At 36.1% G+C, this 16,381-nt stretch overlaps 1 protein-coding gene across 1 annotated transcript in view; it reads right to left on the bottom strand.

Annotated features, from left to right (window-relative positions):
- LOC117411317 (calcineurin subunit B type 1) overlaps positions 1–15,824 on the bottom strand; it is a 40,023-nt gene extending 24,199 nt beyond the window's left edge. Inside the window, exons 1-2 of the mRNA XM_034018646.3 lie at positions 15,633–15,824; positions 1,383–1,422 (exon numbers count right to left, since the gene is read on the bottom strand). Of these exons, the coding sequence (XP_033874537.1) occupies positions 1,383–1,422; positions 15,633–15,635 (43 nt within the window). The 5' untranslated portion in view covers positions 15,636–15,824. The remainder of the gene's footprint in view (positions 1–1,382; positions 1,423–15,632) is intronic.
- Positions 15,825–16,381: the final 557 nt, after the last annotated feature.

The raw sequence follows: 16,381 nt of genomic DNA, 5'->3' as shown, positions 1-16,381 counted from the left end.
TGACTCTAGATATGCCAGAGCTGCAGTATTCTAACCTCTTAACTTGTTGAGAAATACTGTGACTTTGGGGTACTTGAAACAAGAACTATAAAATATGACAAAGGTCCAGAGAAATCTGAAGAAACAAATCAAGGAAGCTGTAATTTACTGAGATCGTATGAAGGTTAGAATAATAAACAGATGGCACAAGGCCACACATTAATAAAACTAAAAATAAATACATTATCCCATAGTAGTCACACCCTGGATTCTATTTTCTAGTGCATATCATTAACCTGTTGCAGGGGGTTCACACTAACAGAAGGCAGTAATTATTTTCCTTATGTTAAAATAACTGTTGAAAAGGTAAATACAGTGACACTTAATATAAATATTATTATTATTATTATTATTATATTTCTTAGCAGACGCCCTTATCCAGGGCGACTTACAATTGTTACATACAATTACCCATTTATACAGCTGGGTTTTTACTGGCGCAATCTAGGTAAAGTACCTTGCTCAAGGGTACAACAGCAGTGTTGGGGATTGAACCCACGACCCTCCGGTCAGGAGTCCAGAGCCCTAACCACTACTCCACACTGCTGCCCTACTGTAGCTGGCATCTACTGTAGCTGGCATCAGTTTATATGTACAGAACATGTATAAAATGTAGGTGTCAGGATGTAGACTCCTACATACTATTAATTTCTTAGCAGACGCCCTTATCCAGGGCGACTTACAATTGTTACAAGATATCACATTATTTTTACATACAATTACCAATTTATACATTTGGGTTTTTACTGGAGCAATCTAGGTAAAGTACCTTGTTTAAGGGTACAGCAGCAGTGTCCCCTACCTGGGATTGAACCCACGCCCCTCCGGTCAAGAGTCCAGAGCCCGAACCACTACTCCACACTGCTGACAAGTTTTATCTACATAGATAAGTAGTAATGCTAAAAGAAACTTATAAAATTCTTTCAAACATTTCCACTCAACATCTCAATGTCTTCACTCTTTTACCTAGAGTAAAAGTTTGGCCTCTTTGTACAGCTTGGATGCAAACTGGCACCTGCGTCCAAGCTGTGTGACTCATCCTGCGCTCCCAGCAGCAGTGCTTTAACTGGATGAGCCACTCGGGGACCCTAAACTTTTTATATATTTTTAAAAACATTTAGCCTATACCTTCACTGGTAATACAGATATAAATAAAGTAATAAATACATGAAGTACGAGAAAAATAAAGTGGGTTATAAAGTCTCAAGCAATAGGTGTAAATATACATAGAAATTAACTATTTGGATAAAGTCCATGAAGCATCCTTGCTCCTCCAAATTATAAAAGAGGGCACGGGTGAATTGAAACCAACAGTACAAATCCCACTAGATTAAAATACTTACAGTGCGTGCACATTTCCAAGGGATAACTTGCTTCATTTCCCTAAAAAGGAAGGAAGAAAGAAAAGAAATAAATAAATAGTCATGTAAACAGAAAGTACTCTCTAGAAATGACATGCAGCATGTCAGGAAGCAAAACAAAAAAATGAAGCCATATATCACACCCTCATTCTTCTGGAATCTACTGAGTTTGAATTTCTTAGGTCACTATTGGGTTATTGCAGCTCAAGGAGGACCACATGTTGGGGCTGTGTTTTCTCCCAAAACACGTGATAGAAAAAGGGCTTCAGTGTGTCATGTGCACACGAAATAGCGGTCTAACTAATTCTGTACAGTTTGAGCATTCAGAACCGTCCAGACTGCACATTACATCATCCTATACAATAGACAGACCCCATACGTATTAACCTATACAACAAGTTGAAAAGTAAGAATTTACAAAATTAAAAGGACATGCAAAACTGGATGGATTATGAAGGCAAATTAAGACATTTTTCAACATTGTTAAAAGTACCATTTCTATAGCAGCAGCTGCAAAAGAGCAGCAATTAACAGAAGCCCTTTAAATTAAATAATACATCGCTTAAATACAAAATAATTAGCATTTTCACAAAATAAGAGATGAATCTGAATATAAAATAAGGTGTTATGAATAATTTGGCAGTGAAACAGAAGAAAATTAATAGCAACAGAAAAAATAAAACCTGTGTACGAAATATTAGGGTGATGGTCACCATAACATCTACCATACAGTGTTTACACTGTAAAACTCTATGTATGTATTGTACTACCACAAAGTCAACTTTCTTACCCATATTTATTCTCGGCAAAGGTGTTTTTTTTTATTCCTGTTTTTTTATTGACCCCTACCATGTAAAAAACACAACCCATACTAAAATGAATGATTGTTCAGAAAGTTAAATCTACATAAAAAGTCAAAAAAATAAAGCCCAATTACACCACCTGGCCCACACTCCACATTATCTAGTCACGCAAATTAGCTCTTTACAGCATTGCCAGGTAGTTAACAGAACACCAGACATGTGGTCCTGTTACTTAAAAATATGTACTTGGGAACTGCACAAGTGGCAAGTACTGGATAAAGGTTCCCCATGCTGTATACCATCATTCTCTGAGAATACCACACACCCTTGTGAATATGACCAAACAGCAATCAGTTTTTTAGAGACCCTCAGAGCATGGACCACGTCAGCTTGCAAGATGAAGTTGAATGGTATCGAATGGGGTCTTGCTCTGGGCTTACATAGGATTTTCAGTCCATTGAACACATCAGAAGTTCCAACTAAATCTAATCATCACTTGGCCTTGACATTTCTTATCTTTAAGTTAATGATACATTCTAGAAGGATCTGGTCAACTCCTTTTTCAAAACTGATTGCATATAACTTCTTGCCAAAAAATATTGGAACATGATTTCATCGCTCTTTTTCCAACTCCTCCTTTTTCTAAAAAGTCAGGTGGACCAAAGTTCACAGAATCCTTGCTATAATATAATACAAATATATGTGTATATGAGATGTTTTAATATCTAACACCAGCTCTATTTGATTATATTAAGCTGGGCCAAAAACATATGTCCCTCTTTGCCACATATTATGTTACCTTTTCAGTGTGTTGTCAATGAGCCAGTTTAACTTCATATACAAATGTGTGTTAAAGTATAGGACAAAGACTGCCTTTGAATAAGCATACAGTGGTCAGTTCAGTTATTTTCATTTAAATTTTAAACTATAATGAACATGTTAAGTATAATAGCCTTATTTAACTGTGCCATTCTCAGACTATGCCTGACCTCTCTCTGTTTGTAAAAGCTGCCTGCTCAAGCAGGATTCAGACACCCTGTTTTCTTGCCAGGACTATTGTTTTGATTAATATGAAGCACTTCTCCAAATTCACCGCATGAAGTCAGTTTTCTCCTAAAGAAAGTCGCTACTTATTTGATAAGAACTGATACTGGGCACAACTTCCCTAATTCGTGGAATGCTCGGTATGACTGCCAGGTTCTCTTATCATAGAAAGACCTTGGATGCAAAACTGTGGACTAGAAGTAAATCTCACTTTGACTGCCAAAAAGAACCTTCCATATCTAGTACCGCTGTGCCTGCAAGCAGATAAGGGCAAGGCTATTTTTCTGTAGATTTGTGTACTAAAATTATTGAATACAGTTTACACTATTTGTCTAATATTCCAACCTAACAGTTCCTGTTTTTTATTGCAGTAAAACCTTTACATAAACTAAACATTTATATTATTTAATGTAATGGGTATTGTAATGTCTAAAATATTTGTTGTTTAGTTGGAGAAAGAAACTTAACTAATTCTTAAATTGATTAAATGCTCGCTCCTGCTTTTAGTCTATTTCTATTACAGTACAGCCTTAAACAAGCAAAAACACTTGTTAGTTTAAATATTATGTTTCTTATTAGATCAAAATACAGAAAACATTTCTCTTCAGAGAGTTTTGTCACTATTAGATCAGAATACTTCTTTTTTTATTTAAAACCTCTATGCTTAATAACAACACAATCAAATAAATATTTTTAGTTTCAAATATCGTTCTGTCTAAAAAGGGTTACCCTTTTGTTTTTGCTAATTTGCAATACCTAGCCTCTGTGTTTAGTTCCCCCAGATGCCTGCTTCTTTCAAGGTTACAGGCTTCCACGAGTGTATGTGCACTAATAACAAAGGTACAGACAAGCTTTTTTTCTAACATCAACACTTGTTCAGTTTTCTTAGTTCAAATCATTGTAACCTGTTCATAATTTGCTGCAATATTATTTATGCTGGTTTTATATTCTCTAAAAACACAGTACAATTATTACATTATTCTGACAGTGTCAGTTAGTAATGAACTTCTTTCGTTTTTAACTGTAATATGTTCTTTCAACAATATGTTATTTGTATAACAGTTTAACTTTAAATGATTTTATAACATATTTCTAATTCAGTTACTTTAGTATAACAATTTGCTTCTAGAAATGGTAATATTATTTCACTGAATTAAGTCTGACCCCTTTCTCTGTTCATACAAAATCCAGTTGAAGCAGGTGTTAAGACATCCTAGCCTTTTGCCAATTTTTTGGTGTTGATTAATATGAGACATGAAGTAATGTAACAAAATAAGCTACTTTTTCTCCTAAAACTAGAATATGTTAATAAGGCCTTATGATAAGAGCCTGCCAAGTTTGACTACTTCCAGCAGGTGCATAGACTGCACACAACATCTATCCATTGTTTTCTACTGAGTATACAGATCTTTTTTAAAGGAACATATACAGTATTACTATAATTATTGACAAAGAGTATATCATATTTCTTCAATCAATACAGGCTAGTTTAAATCATCCAATTCATGTCTAACAACTCAGCACATTCCCAACAGGATTCGAACTCTGCGCCAGGCTCAGCTCGGACTGGTTCTGCAAACACCACGACAGGCCTGTGCATCCAGCGTTTTACAACAGAGGTGTGGGCAACCAGGGCCTTTACTTGATACCTGCCAAAACAAATCTTGTTAGCTGGGCTCCCATCTCTACATTCTCATCATTAGTGGGAAGACTTCAAATAAATTAAACTGTTTCTATCAAAGAGTCAGACATCTCGGCCACATACACCTTTCACTCAAAAAAGGTGCTCGCTCCAGGACAACAATACTATAGTGTTTCAGATATGATAGCATATACAGTACGAGGCAAATTACAATACTGTACAAGGCTCTGAGATACACGTGTCCTTTATGCACGCATGGTTTGTCGTGACTCTGGTTTGCAGTTGTCTGCACCTCCTGGATGGGCGTCTGTCTGTCTGACACTGGCAGCCCCACACAAATGCAGAGTGGAAAACATGGACCCAGAATATCTTGGATCGGAGTGGACTTAAGGAGTGAACAATATGAGTTGTGCCCCTTTCACGTGATGACCTGTGCACCGGTTTCATGTTTTGCTGAAATCCATTTCAGGCTTTCTTAGACCAATTATTATTATTATTATTTTTTTTAATGGAGAGCACTTGGGGGGGGGGGGGGGGGGGGGGGGGGGGGAGGAGTTTTGGAGTGGTCTGATATATACATGGAGCTGTCAGTAAACCCAGTATTGCTTCATTAAGAAATACACATTTTTTTCCTCCATCTCCATGTGTCAGGTGATTTTAAGCTGTATGTAGGTACATACATTTGGACATTTTGAAAAAAAAAATCTAACTACTGTTAAAACAATTAAGTCTTTAAAAGTTTATGATCAATACACAAATTGTTTAAGTTAAAAAAGCAAACTGTTACAATCACAACCAGAGACAAAAAAGGACTGCTAGTAAAGCAGCAGCTACAGAAACCCAAGAAATCCTACACTACTTGTATTTCAAACCAGCTGTTTCAGTAAACCCCATACAAATAGCTTATAATTTACAAATTGGGTGACAGCAACTAACCACCTCCATACATCTGCTACTCGCCAGAAAAAATTAAGATCGTTTGGGTTCCGCACAGATGCAATAGCCAAATTCATCTGAAAATTACAGCTTGTCTGCTTTTGAAGATAGATCTGCAGTTGAAATAATGCAATTTTAGCATTTGTTCAGCTAGTTTTGGTATTTTTTTTCACTTTGTGAATGCTACTGTAATTAGCATGTATATATGAAGCAAACAATCACCAAAATGACAGCTTGTGCTGCACAAGCTGATTATTCGAGTAATGTGATTGAGCTCTCCACAGGTGAGGGTCACTGAATGGTAAATTACAGGACCCCAATCAACACCAAAGTGAAACAAGTTAAACGGTTGCTTGGATTGGATTGCTGCTTTTCTTAGACTCTGTGGAAAACAGCAATCAACACAAATCCAAGCAGTGGTTTCTTTTTTTCCCTCACAAATACTTTAAGTGTTTCATGCTTGATACACTTCAAATCAGTATAGCATCCACATTCTTTGCATTTAAAGAGGAACGCAGCTTGTTTACACTGTTCCGCTCATTGGGGGACACAGAAGATCCTTCTGGGTAAGTGGGCTACTTTCGGAAAGTTATTAGTTGTTTTTCCACTATTTATTTGTGTAGTGGTATTAAATGAATAAAAATAACCCAAATACAATTCTTACATTTTTTAAACAACGTGTAAATGCACAGTCAAAACTTAACGCCAACTTTCTTTGCAACAGCAGCCCAAGAAACCACAGGAGACTCCAACTCCTTGAAGAGTTCAACCTGGTTTACGCAAGTCACGTACTCACTGCACTTGGTGCACTGTGCTATGTGACCTGTCTTGCTCTGAAAAGCGATCTCCGTTCATCATTTGAAAATACTGTATCCCAAACGACAAATCAAACAGCATTGGGAAGAACCGTCTTCCAGAGTTGTATCCCATTTAACATCCCGATCATCAGTATCCCGATTAGGTGGTGCCGACTGTGCTCACTTGTTTGTTGCCTCATTCTGTTGAATAGGTAATTTATGCAGCTGATGACTGCAGTGAACTCGGCATTTTATATTTTAGATATTTTGCTTGTGTTGTGACAGGACAGCGTCACTGGCATGGCTGTTGTTTAGCAGGATGGGAGACAGTCACAGAAATCGCACTTTAAATAACAATAAATAAATAAATAAATAAATAAATAAATAAATAAATAAAACACTGAAACAGACACGAACAAAACATGCTTTAACAAAAAAAGGCACAAGGGTCAAAACAAAAGGTTCTACAAAACTTACGAAAACGTAAACACAGGATGGGACAGCACAGCACGGATCACAAAACACACACCTCCACCTCTAACACCAACACCAATCCTAATCAACCCTTCTAACACCCGTGATCACACCATTTATACACCTGTGGCTGGAGCCTTAATTAATCTTGTATTCAATTCCTGGCTCCAGTTTAAGTTTCAGCGATTTCATTCTGTCATTTACAATATTAAAATACACCACAGGAAAAAACAATATCATATGTTTTAGATATTTCCAAACCATTATTTATCATTACCACAATAAAAAAGCTGTTAGTGAATGGCAGTTCTTCTACTGCAATCAAGTAAACTGCAGTAGATTTTATTTTTAATTCCCTAAAGGTTTTATTTTTCCTCAGGAGTACACCTCCTAATTACAGTCCCAAGTATTTAGCTATATGTGTTATGCTGTCACCGTTCTTAAAATGGTCAGTTTGAGAAATACTCAGTTTTCCCTGCAGCAGCTGACCCCTGCTTTAGGACAAACCCCACGCTAAACTTACTGTTTTTCAATATGGTAACGTCTTAGGGCACTTTCACACCTAGTTCACTTGCAAGCGATTCGAATCGTTGTTCGCTTGCAAATGAACACATTTTTTTCAAGTTTGCTTCGGTTTGTTTCACACCAGAAAAATTCAAGCAAAGTTTATTTTAAAGTGCATTCAAATTTGTTTGTTTGGTTCATGTGCAGCTTCATCCAGACTAGAGTTCTGGTTTTACATTGCACTTTTCCAAACACACTCGGCTCACTTAGGGATTACTAGAGCGGAAGTTCTCTCTGGAAAAACTTTTTCTATCATGTCCAACATGGAACCCTTTATGTGATGTGGTTGGGCTATTGTATGTGTTATTTTGGTTTATTTGGTGCTTACAACATCAAATCATTGCCGAAGAAATGTAACATGCCGAAAGAGCGTCAAGTACTTGTTGGAAAACACTGTTCTTTTGTAGGAATTGCCAGAGACAATCATGATTATGAAAAAGATGTACTTGTACATTCAACCAACTGTAATTTAGCCGTTACTGATAATAATAATAATAATAATAATAATAATAATAATAATAATAATAATAACAACTGCTTGTAAATGTACATGTGACAGTGTGGGGAGATACAGATGCAACAGAAGCTGGTTTACTATTATTATTATTATTATTATTATTATTATTATTATTTGTTTCTTAGCAGATGAACTTATCCAGGGCGACTTACAATTGTTACAAGTATCACATTATTTTTACATACAATTACATTTATTTATTTATTTACACATTCTTTTTACATACAATTACCCAATTATACAGTTGGGTTTTTCTGGAGCAATCTAGGTAAAAGTACTTTGCTCAAGGGTACAGCAGCAGTGTCCCCCATTGGGATTGAACCCACGACCCTCCGGTCCAGAGTCCAGAGCCCTAACCACTACTCCACACTGCTGCCCATCTAAAAACTCAGGTGGAGCAGAGCAAATGCAACAGTGACTATTGTCTGTACAGACACCACTTTGTTTTGGCACAATGTTTTCCCTGCAAGTGTATATGGCACAATTATAATAAAGCCAGACGTAATACATGTGCTAAATCATTATTCAATTGTCATTTCATACTGTGACACTTGTATGTGCTAGAAGGGGAGGCACTCTCCTTGCGGTGCCTGCTGAATTATGTCACTTCCACTATTTGCTTTGCTGTTTGGAGCGGGTTCGTTTCCAAGTGAACTGGAATACGTTTTGTTTCACACTGCAAAAAGCTGAAACGGAGCAAAGTGGCAAACATACAGACCACCATCAAGTGATCTTGGTTCCCTTGGTTTGATGCGCATCCTGGTGTGATTACGTGGTCCTCAGAGGTTTTACAGATAACTCCAAGCAAACCGATCCGCACTTCAAACCGCATCAAAGGGTCAAACTAACTAGGTGTGAAAATGCTATTAATTACCATGCCTGCTTTCGCTGAAGAGATATTATCTGCTCGTCAAGTAACTAGGTAAGTTGCTGCACAGTTAAATCATCCTCAGACTATAACGTAACAGGTTTGGCTGATTTAAATCAAGTCAATTTAGATCGCAAATTAAATCACTTGATTTAAAAAAAAAAAAAAGATTTAAATAATTTTTTTGTGTTGCTACCTATTTATATAGTTTTTTCTAGGAAAATACATGAAAAAGTATGTTTTAAAAACCTTTTTATTAATACACAAACATCTTAAACTCTTACTGTCTATGAACTCAAATGTGCACCAAAGTTTATATACTGAACATCAAAAGAAACTTATCACTTATATTTGAGCATCAAAAGAAACGTATCACTTACTTTTGGATAGAATTCACTAGATGTAATCGAAAAATGACACACACTGTTTTAGAGCAGGTGCAGTTACTTTTTATTGTGTTGATTAACAACTGACATCATGAAGATGCTGCAAAATGATCTGTCGATCTTGGGCAGGTGTTGCGACTCTTGGTTCTCCCAGTTCGTAGCCTGTCATTGACAGAATGTGTCTGGTTATACCGCCTCGCCAGGTTTGAAATTGCTGGCTGTGAGCACCCAAGACGGCAAGCCACAGTACGCTGCCCTAATCCAGCCTCCAACATGCCGATTGCACAAAGGCGCTGCTCTCGACAGACATGGCATATTGGTTTGTTTTTTTGTGATTTTCTTTATTGCTTTTATTCAAGCTTGCAATTCAACAGCTGAAATCACTCCATATCCAGTGTCCAATCGACTGTCTCACTAATTAGGTGATTAAGTGCGCAGTGTGGAGTAGTGGTTAGGGCTCTGGACTCTTGACCGGAGGGTTGTGGGTTCAATCCCCAGTGGGAGACACTGCTGTTGTACCCTTGAGCAAGGTACTTTACCTAGATTGCTCCAGTAAAAAAAAAAACAACTGTATAAATGGGTAATTGTATGTAAAATAATGTTATATCTGTATAATGTAAAATAATGTATAATGTGATATCTTGTAACAATTGTAAGTCGCCCTGGATAAGGGCGTCTGCTAAGAAATAAATAATAATAATAATATGCTTCAGTCAGTCACTCAGTGTTCGAAAATTATATTGCCCGGCATGCCCGGGGCATGTACAAATTTTGGTGGGGCATGTAAAAAAAATTGTATACATGCCGGAGTCGGGCACCTACAATTTTTCAATGCCCTAAAACAAAAGCAAGCGATTATATGTTATTACAGATTTAAACTTCCGTATTTGTTCCCACATCGCTTTCTTTTATTTTACCTACATCACTTCCAGCCAGCATTTCATGTGTTCTAGTATTGCGTCCCTGTGCACCTGCGCGAACAGCAGAAAATGTGATGTCCAAGTGTTTTGAGCTGCTATTGGTTAAACTATTCTGCTGTCGGAGTGATAACGGATTGTATTTGCAATGGATTATCGAAACTGGGTACCCCCCCACCCCCCCTTTTGTTATGGTTTTGCATTTAAATGGTTTAAAAATTGAGACATGAAGGACGACTTGATTAAAAAAAAAAAAAAAACACCACAACACAAACATTGATTTGACCCATGGTCTGCACTATTATCAGTGATGTGTATGCAACAGAAGCCGCTGGTAGATTACAAAAACGATTAATTAAACTTAGGCTAGGTAGTTGTTACCTTAGTATATTTTTATTCTCTATTAATTAAATTATATTCATTGAAAAAGGCAAGAGAACCCGATCATTATTTTTTTATTGTTTTGGTTTAATATAATATAGCAGGCTAATGTTCCTATTGAAGTAGGCTACAATATATTTCATTAAAAAGTAGTTGTTCTTTGTTGAAATTAATGTTCCGCTTTCATATTTTGTTGTGTACTACTCATTTAATCAAACCAAGTAGTGTAAGAAGTTGCTTGTATCGTTCATGACGTTTTTCAAATCAAGTAAGCTTATTGGTGTATAAAAAAACCACAATAGTTGCAGCCAGTGTCATCTTACTTAAAGGCACTCAAGCTGAAATCGTAAAGTAATTTAAAAGTAGGCTACAAACGTGGCAGCGGACTCTCAAGTGCGCACACAAGAACTTGCAGGCTTGACACAACTGTGTTGAGAAATTAAAAAGAAAGCGTTTTATGAGATTTTTAATTAGAGGTACCGGGAATATGACTCTGCACGCCCAGAGGTTCCGGGGCTGTGCCCCGGCACGAATTAAGCGCTAGATGTATGCTTATTTGACTGAAAAAAATAAAAAATAAAAAGGCAACTAAGAGGATGCAGCAGTGGAACATTGGATGTTTGAGACTGTTGGCACTTGACACACAGCAGGACATGCAGTCCAGAAGTACTCTATCGGTGTGGAATCACCAGCAGCAGAAAAGTCTTTTTTAGTTTCACACTTGGGCGTGTAAAATTTTGTGTCGGGCATGAAAAATTTAAAGCTACATGCCCGACCGGGCATGTTAAGATTTGGGGAATTTTCTACCCCTGCTCAAGCGTGTCATGGTCAAGGATGAATGACAGAGTGATTAAAAAAGAAACCAAAAACATTTAGTCAATGTCCTTCATTTATGTACCTTTTTCTTTTTCGAAAATAAATGTTATAATAATTTATATTTGATCTTTTGATTTGTATAATGCATATTACTTAAACAAAAGTTGTTGTATTAAAATCCAACCAAATTGTTATACGTAGCAACTAGGGGTGGGAAAAATATCCGAATGTTCATGTATCATGAATATCCGACCGTTGATGTATCATGGAGGCACATCCAATCTCTGGGGTCACTTTACAATCGTAAGTTCATAATATTATTATTATTATTATTATTATTATTATTATTATTATTATTATTTAGTAGTAGTAGTAGTAGTAAAATGTGACTGACTGATAACCTGCTTAGAACGGTGACTGTTAAATTAAGTTTGTTTTGCCTCAGTCCACTACAGTTAGTGCTGCTGCAATGCAAGCTTACTCAGAAGCAGCATCAATTACATGTAAATAAACAACATGTATTTATATTTTTATTTAAATTACAAAAACATGATTACTGTTCAATCGAATGTATTTTTAAACTACATATGAATGTTTTAATCCATTCATATGGCTTACCTGTAAAATAGAATTTTCAATCAAATATAAACAAGTAGCTATGGTGACATCACCAGTAAATTATGCAAATGAGTACCAACATAGGTTCGAACCTTCCTTCGGTAATGTGTTCCGAACCTTCAAAGGTCAAAATATACCCTTCGTTGCAGCCCTACTGATTTTAAACCTGTAGCTTTTTTTTCTATACTACTATCTTTTTAAAATCTTATGCTCTCTCAATTTGCACCCAGTACAAGACTCAGCCCCATCTTACACGTGTGGGCAAAAATTATGATAACTGGTAACTGTTAATGCCCTATCCTGTAAATGACTGTCATATTTTATTATTTCAATTTTGCATTACCTTCCCAGACTTTATTCTGGACTTGTATACCAACAGGGCCACTTAGTTTTTAATTATTGGTGTACACATTGTGCAGTAAAATAGTCAGTTAATGCACAAATGTACAGTAACAGATTACAATTTATGTACAAATATCAAATACATGGATTCAAACGTCAAGGTGCTGTAGATAAACATTATACAGGTACACGTGTGTAGTGAAATAAATATTCAAACATTATCTGGTGGTGCTTCCAAAAATACATAAGAATTAAGTGGAAGAACCAGAGCACCAAAAAGTTAGATGGTTTAATTGCTGTTTTTTTTGGGTGCTAGAAAGTATCACTAGATGTCAGGTCGCAGCACCCAAATACCTGTGTATGATTTATAATTTAAAAAATACTAACTAGATAAAAGGATGGGGTGTGATAAACTCAACTGATATGGTATTCAGTCAGCCATCTTACCAGTGTGAGTTTGGCAAAAAATGCAATCAATCACATTTTTGGGTAAAACCTACTGAAAGCTTAGGCCACCAATTGGGATTTAGAATATCAGATTTGAAAAATTATACATTGGTAAAATGTGGTTGTCAGAATTCCTAATTTAATTTTTCAAGGTAAAACAATTGTATTACAGGTGAAATATAAAGTGCTACAGTTAAGAGAAAATGTCTCTCTCTCATACAGAGACTGAAATAGTATTGCTTTGCCCCAAGCAAGATGGCTTGTATATTTGCATATAAAAGCAATGCAATATCAAGCTAGTGCTTCATGGGATATCATGTAATTGGTACTATAGCACTGACAGCTTGTGAAATATGCTATGATTAATGGAGTCAATATCATTATATATATATATGTGTGTGTGTGTGTGTGTGTGTGTGTGCCAACTCTCTCATCTCTCTAGGGTTACTGGAAAAACAGACAAACTCACATGAATAATTGTTCCCTCCCCCAGACACTTTTGTATTAAATATTAAACATCTTTTAAGCTTAGACACATATCTTCGGTTATATTTTGCTGCATGTAACTTCCTCTTATGTATAAGGTTTCATGGATAACACATGTTTGATTCCTTCAGATTGTGTGAGGTTTCTTAATTTAGAGAAATATCAGAAGTAAATCAGTATTGTGACACTGAAGAGACGCCACATAGGCTACAACCTGCGTTTGCACTGTGAGGAAAATATTTGGTTCAATTGAAATTTGCATGTTTGGGACCGATAAGAAGTAATTTAAACAAGATAAGAAATAACATGGGCCTACTTTATAGAGCGAAGTGTAAAAATGTGGGGTTGAAAGGGTTAACCCTTGACTGAAGTGATCCAACCCTGTATGTACTGTTAGTAAAAAGCATCAAGAACTCAAAACTACCAGAAACATAACCAAGGATTAACATGTATCCGTACAAATGAGTTAATCATTTTAGTCATACCTGTACCTGCTCGCCTCACATCTGATAAAACTAGTTTTTTTTCTGTTTTAGCAAATCGTAATTGCCACAGTGTACTAAAAAAAAAAAATAGCACACACTAGGTATCTTCATAACAGCAACACTGAAACAGAAACTCGCAAAGTAAAACCAGGAAAAAAAAATTCTACTTCATATATCAGTGGACTGTGTCTATGCTGGGAGTGACAGGGAAGGACATAAAGACAAATGCTGGACTAGTTTATCAACAATGCGTGGTGAAACTTGTCACGAGTAAGACGATGCAATAAGGACAAACAAATAAATGAATGAATGAATGAATGAAAATGGTACCTAGTGTTATTCCTAGAACCAAATAAATATATGTAGCAAAATGGAAATTAAACAAGTGATAGCAAAAGGAAACGCATGTGGTTGAAATGAAGGTACCTATACTGATACTAATTTAGGACAAGCAGAATAAATAAAATAAAACATTTTAAAATGACGATTGTGTGGAATAAACTCAATATATAGCACACTATACATCCAGTTCACTGACGGTAGAAAATATTTAATGTAGCTGTGCGCCTACTAGTACTGTACAAACACGAGCTTGTAATGTACACAGCCTAGTACTGTACTGCATGGGAAATTTAGGCCTGAGTAAATTTTTGAAAAATACATTAGTTACATTACGGTTTACAGTTCTATCACTGGCAGATCCGATTCTCTAAGAAAGGTTATAAAGAAGCATTCAATTCTAAATTGATGACTAAAACCACAGATAAACTGTTGGGCGTTAATATTGCAACTCGATTATGGCAGTTAAAACAATTATGGACGCAGCACGGTGCTGGTGACAGAAATTCTACGGTATGGTAAAAACAACTGATTAAACGTGTATTCTCACGGGAAACTATATAGTGTATAATATACTGTACCTGGTCTCATGTCAAACAGATTTTATGGTTATTTTAGTGTGCAGTCTGTATTCATAAAATGTAGCACACAAAGAAAACATGAAAAACACGAAATCACACCTCCCTGTTTTTTACTGAACTGAAGCAACACATATCACTAGGCAGGGCATTGCACACGCCACTGCTCTTCAGTTAACTTACAAAGCCACGTAAACAATAACATAGCTTACAGAAATTATACAACATTGAAATAAATGCATGTACTTTTTTAAATAATAGTGTACAGCTGTGACCAAATAAGCTTTATTCAGCGTGAAAAAGACGCTATAATTAGTAACACAGCGGTTACAGTTAGAAAACCAATTGCGACTCACAGTAATAATACAGATAAGAATATACATATATATATATATATATACATATATATATATATATACATATACATATATATATATATATATATATATATATATATATATATATATATATATATATTACTCGTAAAAATAGCTTCCCTCAGCGCTAATATTAAGATCTGCATGTTATGTTACATTGGCAGTATTGGGCCAGGCTGTGATATGTGTTATACTACTTCACCAGTGTGTGTGTGTGAGATATTATAGATATATATAATGCAAGCTCGCTTGGTCTGTTTTTTTTTTTTTTTTCGTTCTACCCTCGCTTAGTTCTACAAAGTCTGCACATTTTAAAAAACGTAAATGTTTTATTTATGTAGGATTCGGGTTCGTGTGTATGTGCAATTTGTATAACATTAAACTAACATAATTTAACAATTAACACCACCCTTACCATTTTGCCGGCTGGGTGTTGAAATGTCTCTTCGTCTCAGTCGGCAATAGTAATAATAATGCAGCTCAGTGCCGTTCTCTCTCTCGCAGGCAGCTGTGTTTTTGAAGACTCACTAGCAAGCTAACTAGACCCCTCTCTCGCTATTTCTACCGATGACGGTTTCACTGCAGTGGTTCAGGCTTACCCGCAGGGAGGGGAGAAGCGGAGGAGGAGGAGGAGGAGGGGGGGGGGGGGGGGAAGGGCAATACAGTACATCCGGGAACCCCAGACTAACATACGGGAGCGGTTATTTGCATACTTACCCTGCCCTTGCTGGTGTTTTGTTTTGTTTTTTTATTATTGTTTTAGAGAAGACTAATCTGATTTCTTATGTTTTGACGGTGGTGTCTTACTGATTTTTTTTAGATATACTAGAATACGAAAACAGAGACGAGGCTTATTAAATGTAGCTGAAGCATTTTTATTTGTTGTATGTTAGTTTCAGTTTAGCAGTTCATGTTGTTTTTCTCATGTAGGCCCTTGCGTGTAGTAAAAATACTTTAAATTGACTTTTATTTTCATAACCAGGTAAAGTTGGATCTTAGATCAATATTAGCAAATATAATCAGATTGGAAAATAGCATGGTAGTGTTGGTCATTGCTGGAATTTGGCACAAGAGTAACTGCATAAAATCAGCATTTATATTCTTATATAAATGCTGTTTGGAAAAAAAACAAATTGAATCCAGTTAGGATTGCTGATATCTACA

Source organism: Acipenser ruthenus, chromosome 6 (genome assembly GCF_902713425.1).
Source record: "Acipenser ruthenus chromosome 6, fAciRut3.2 maternal haplotype, whole genome shotgun sequence".
NCBI classification, from domain to species: Eukaryota; Metazoa; Chordata; class Actinopteri; order Acipenseriformes; family Acipenseridae; genus Acipenser; species Acipenser ruthenus.
This window is presented reverse-complemented; position numbering and strand designations above follow the sequence as displayed.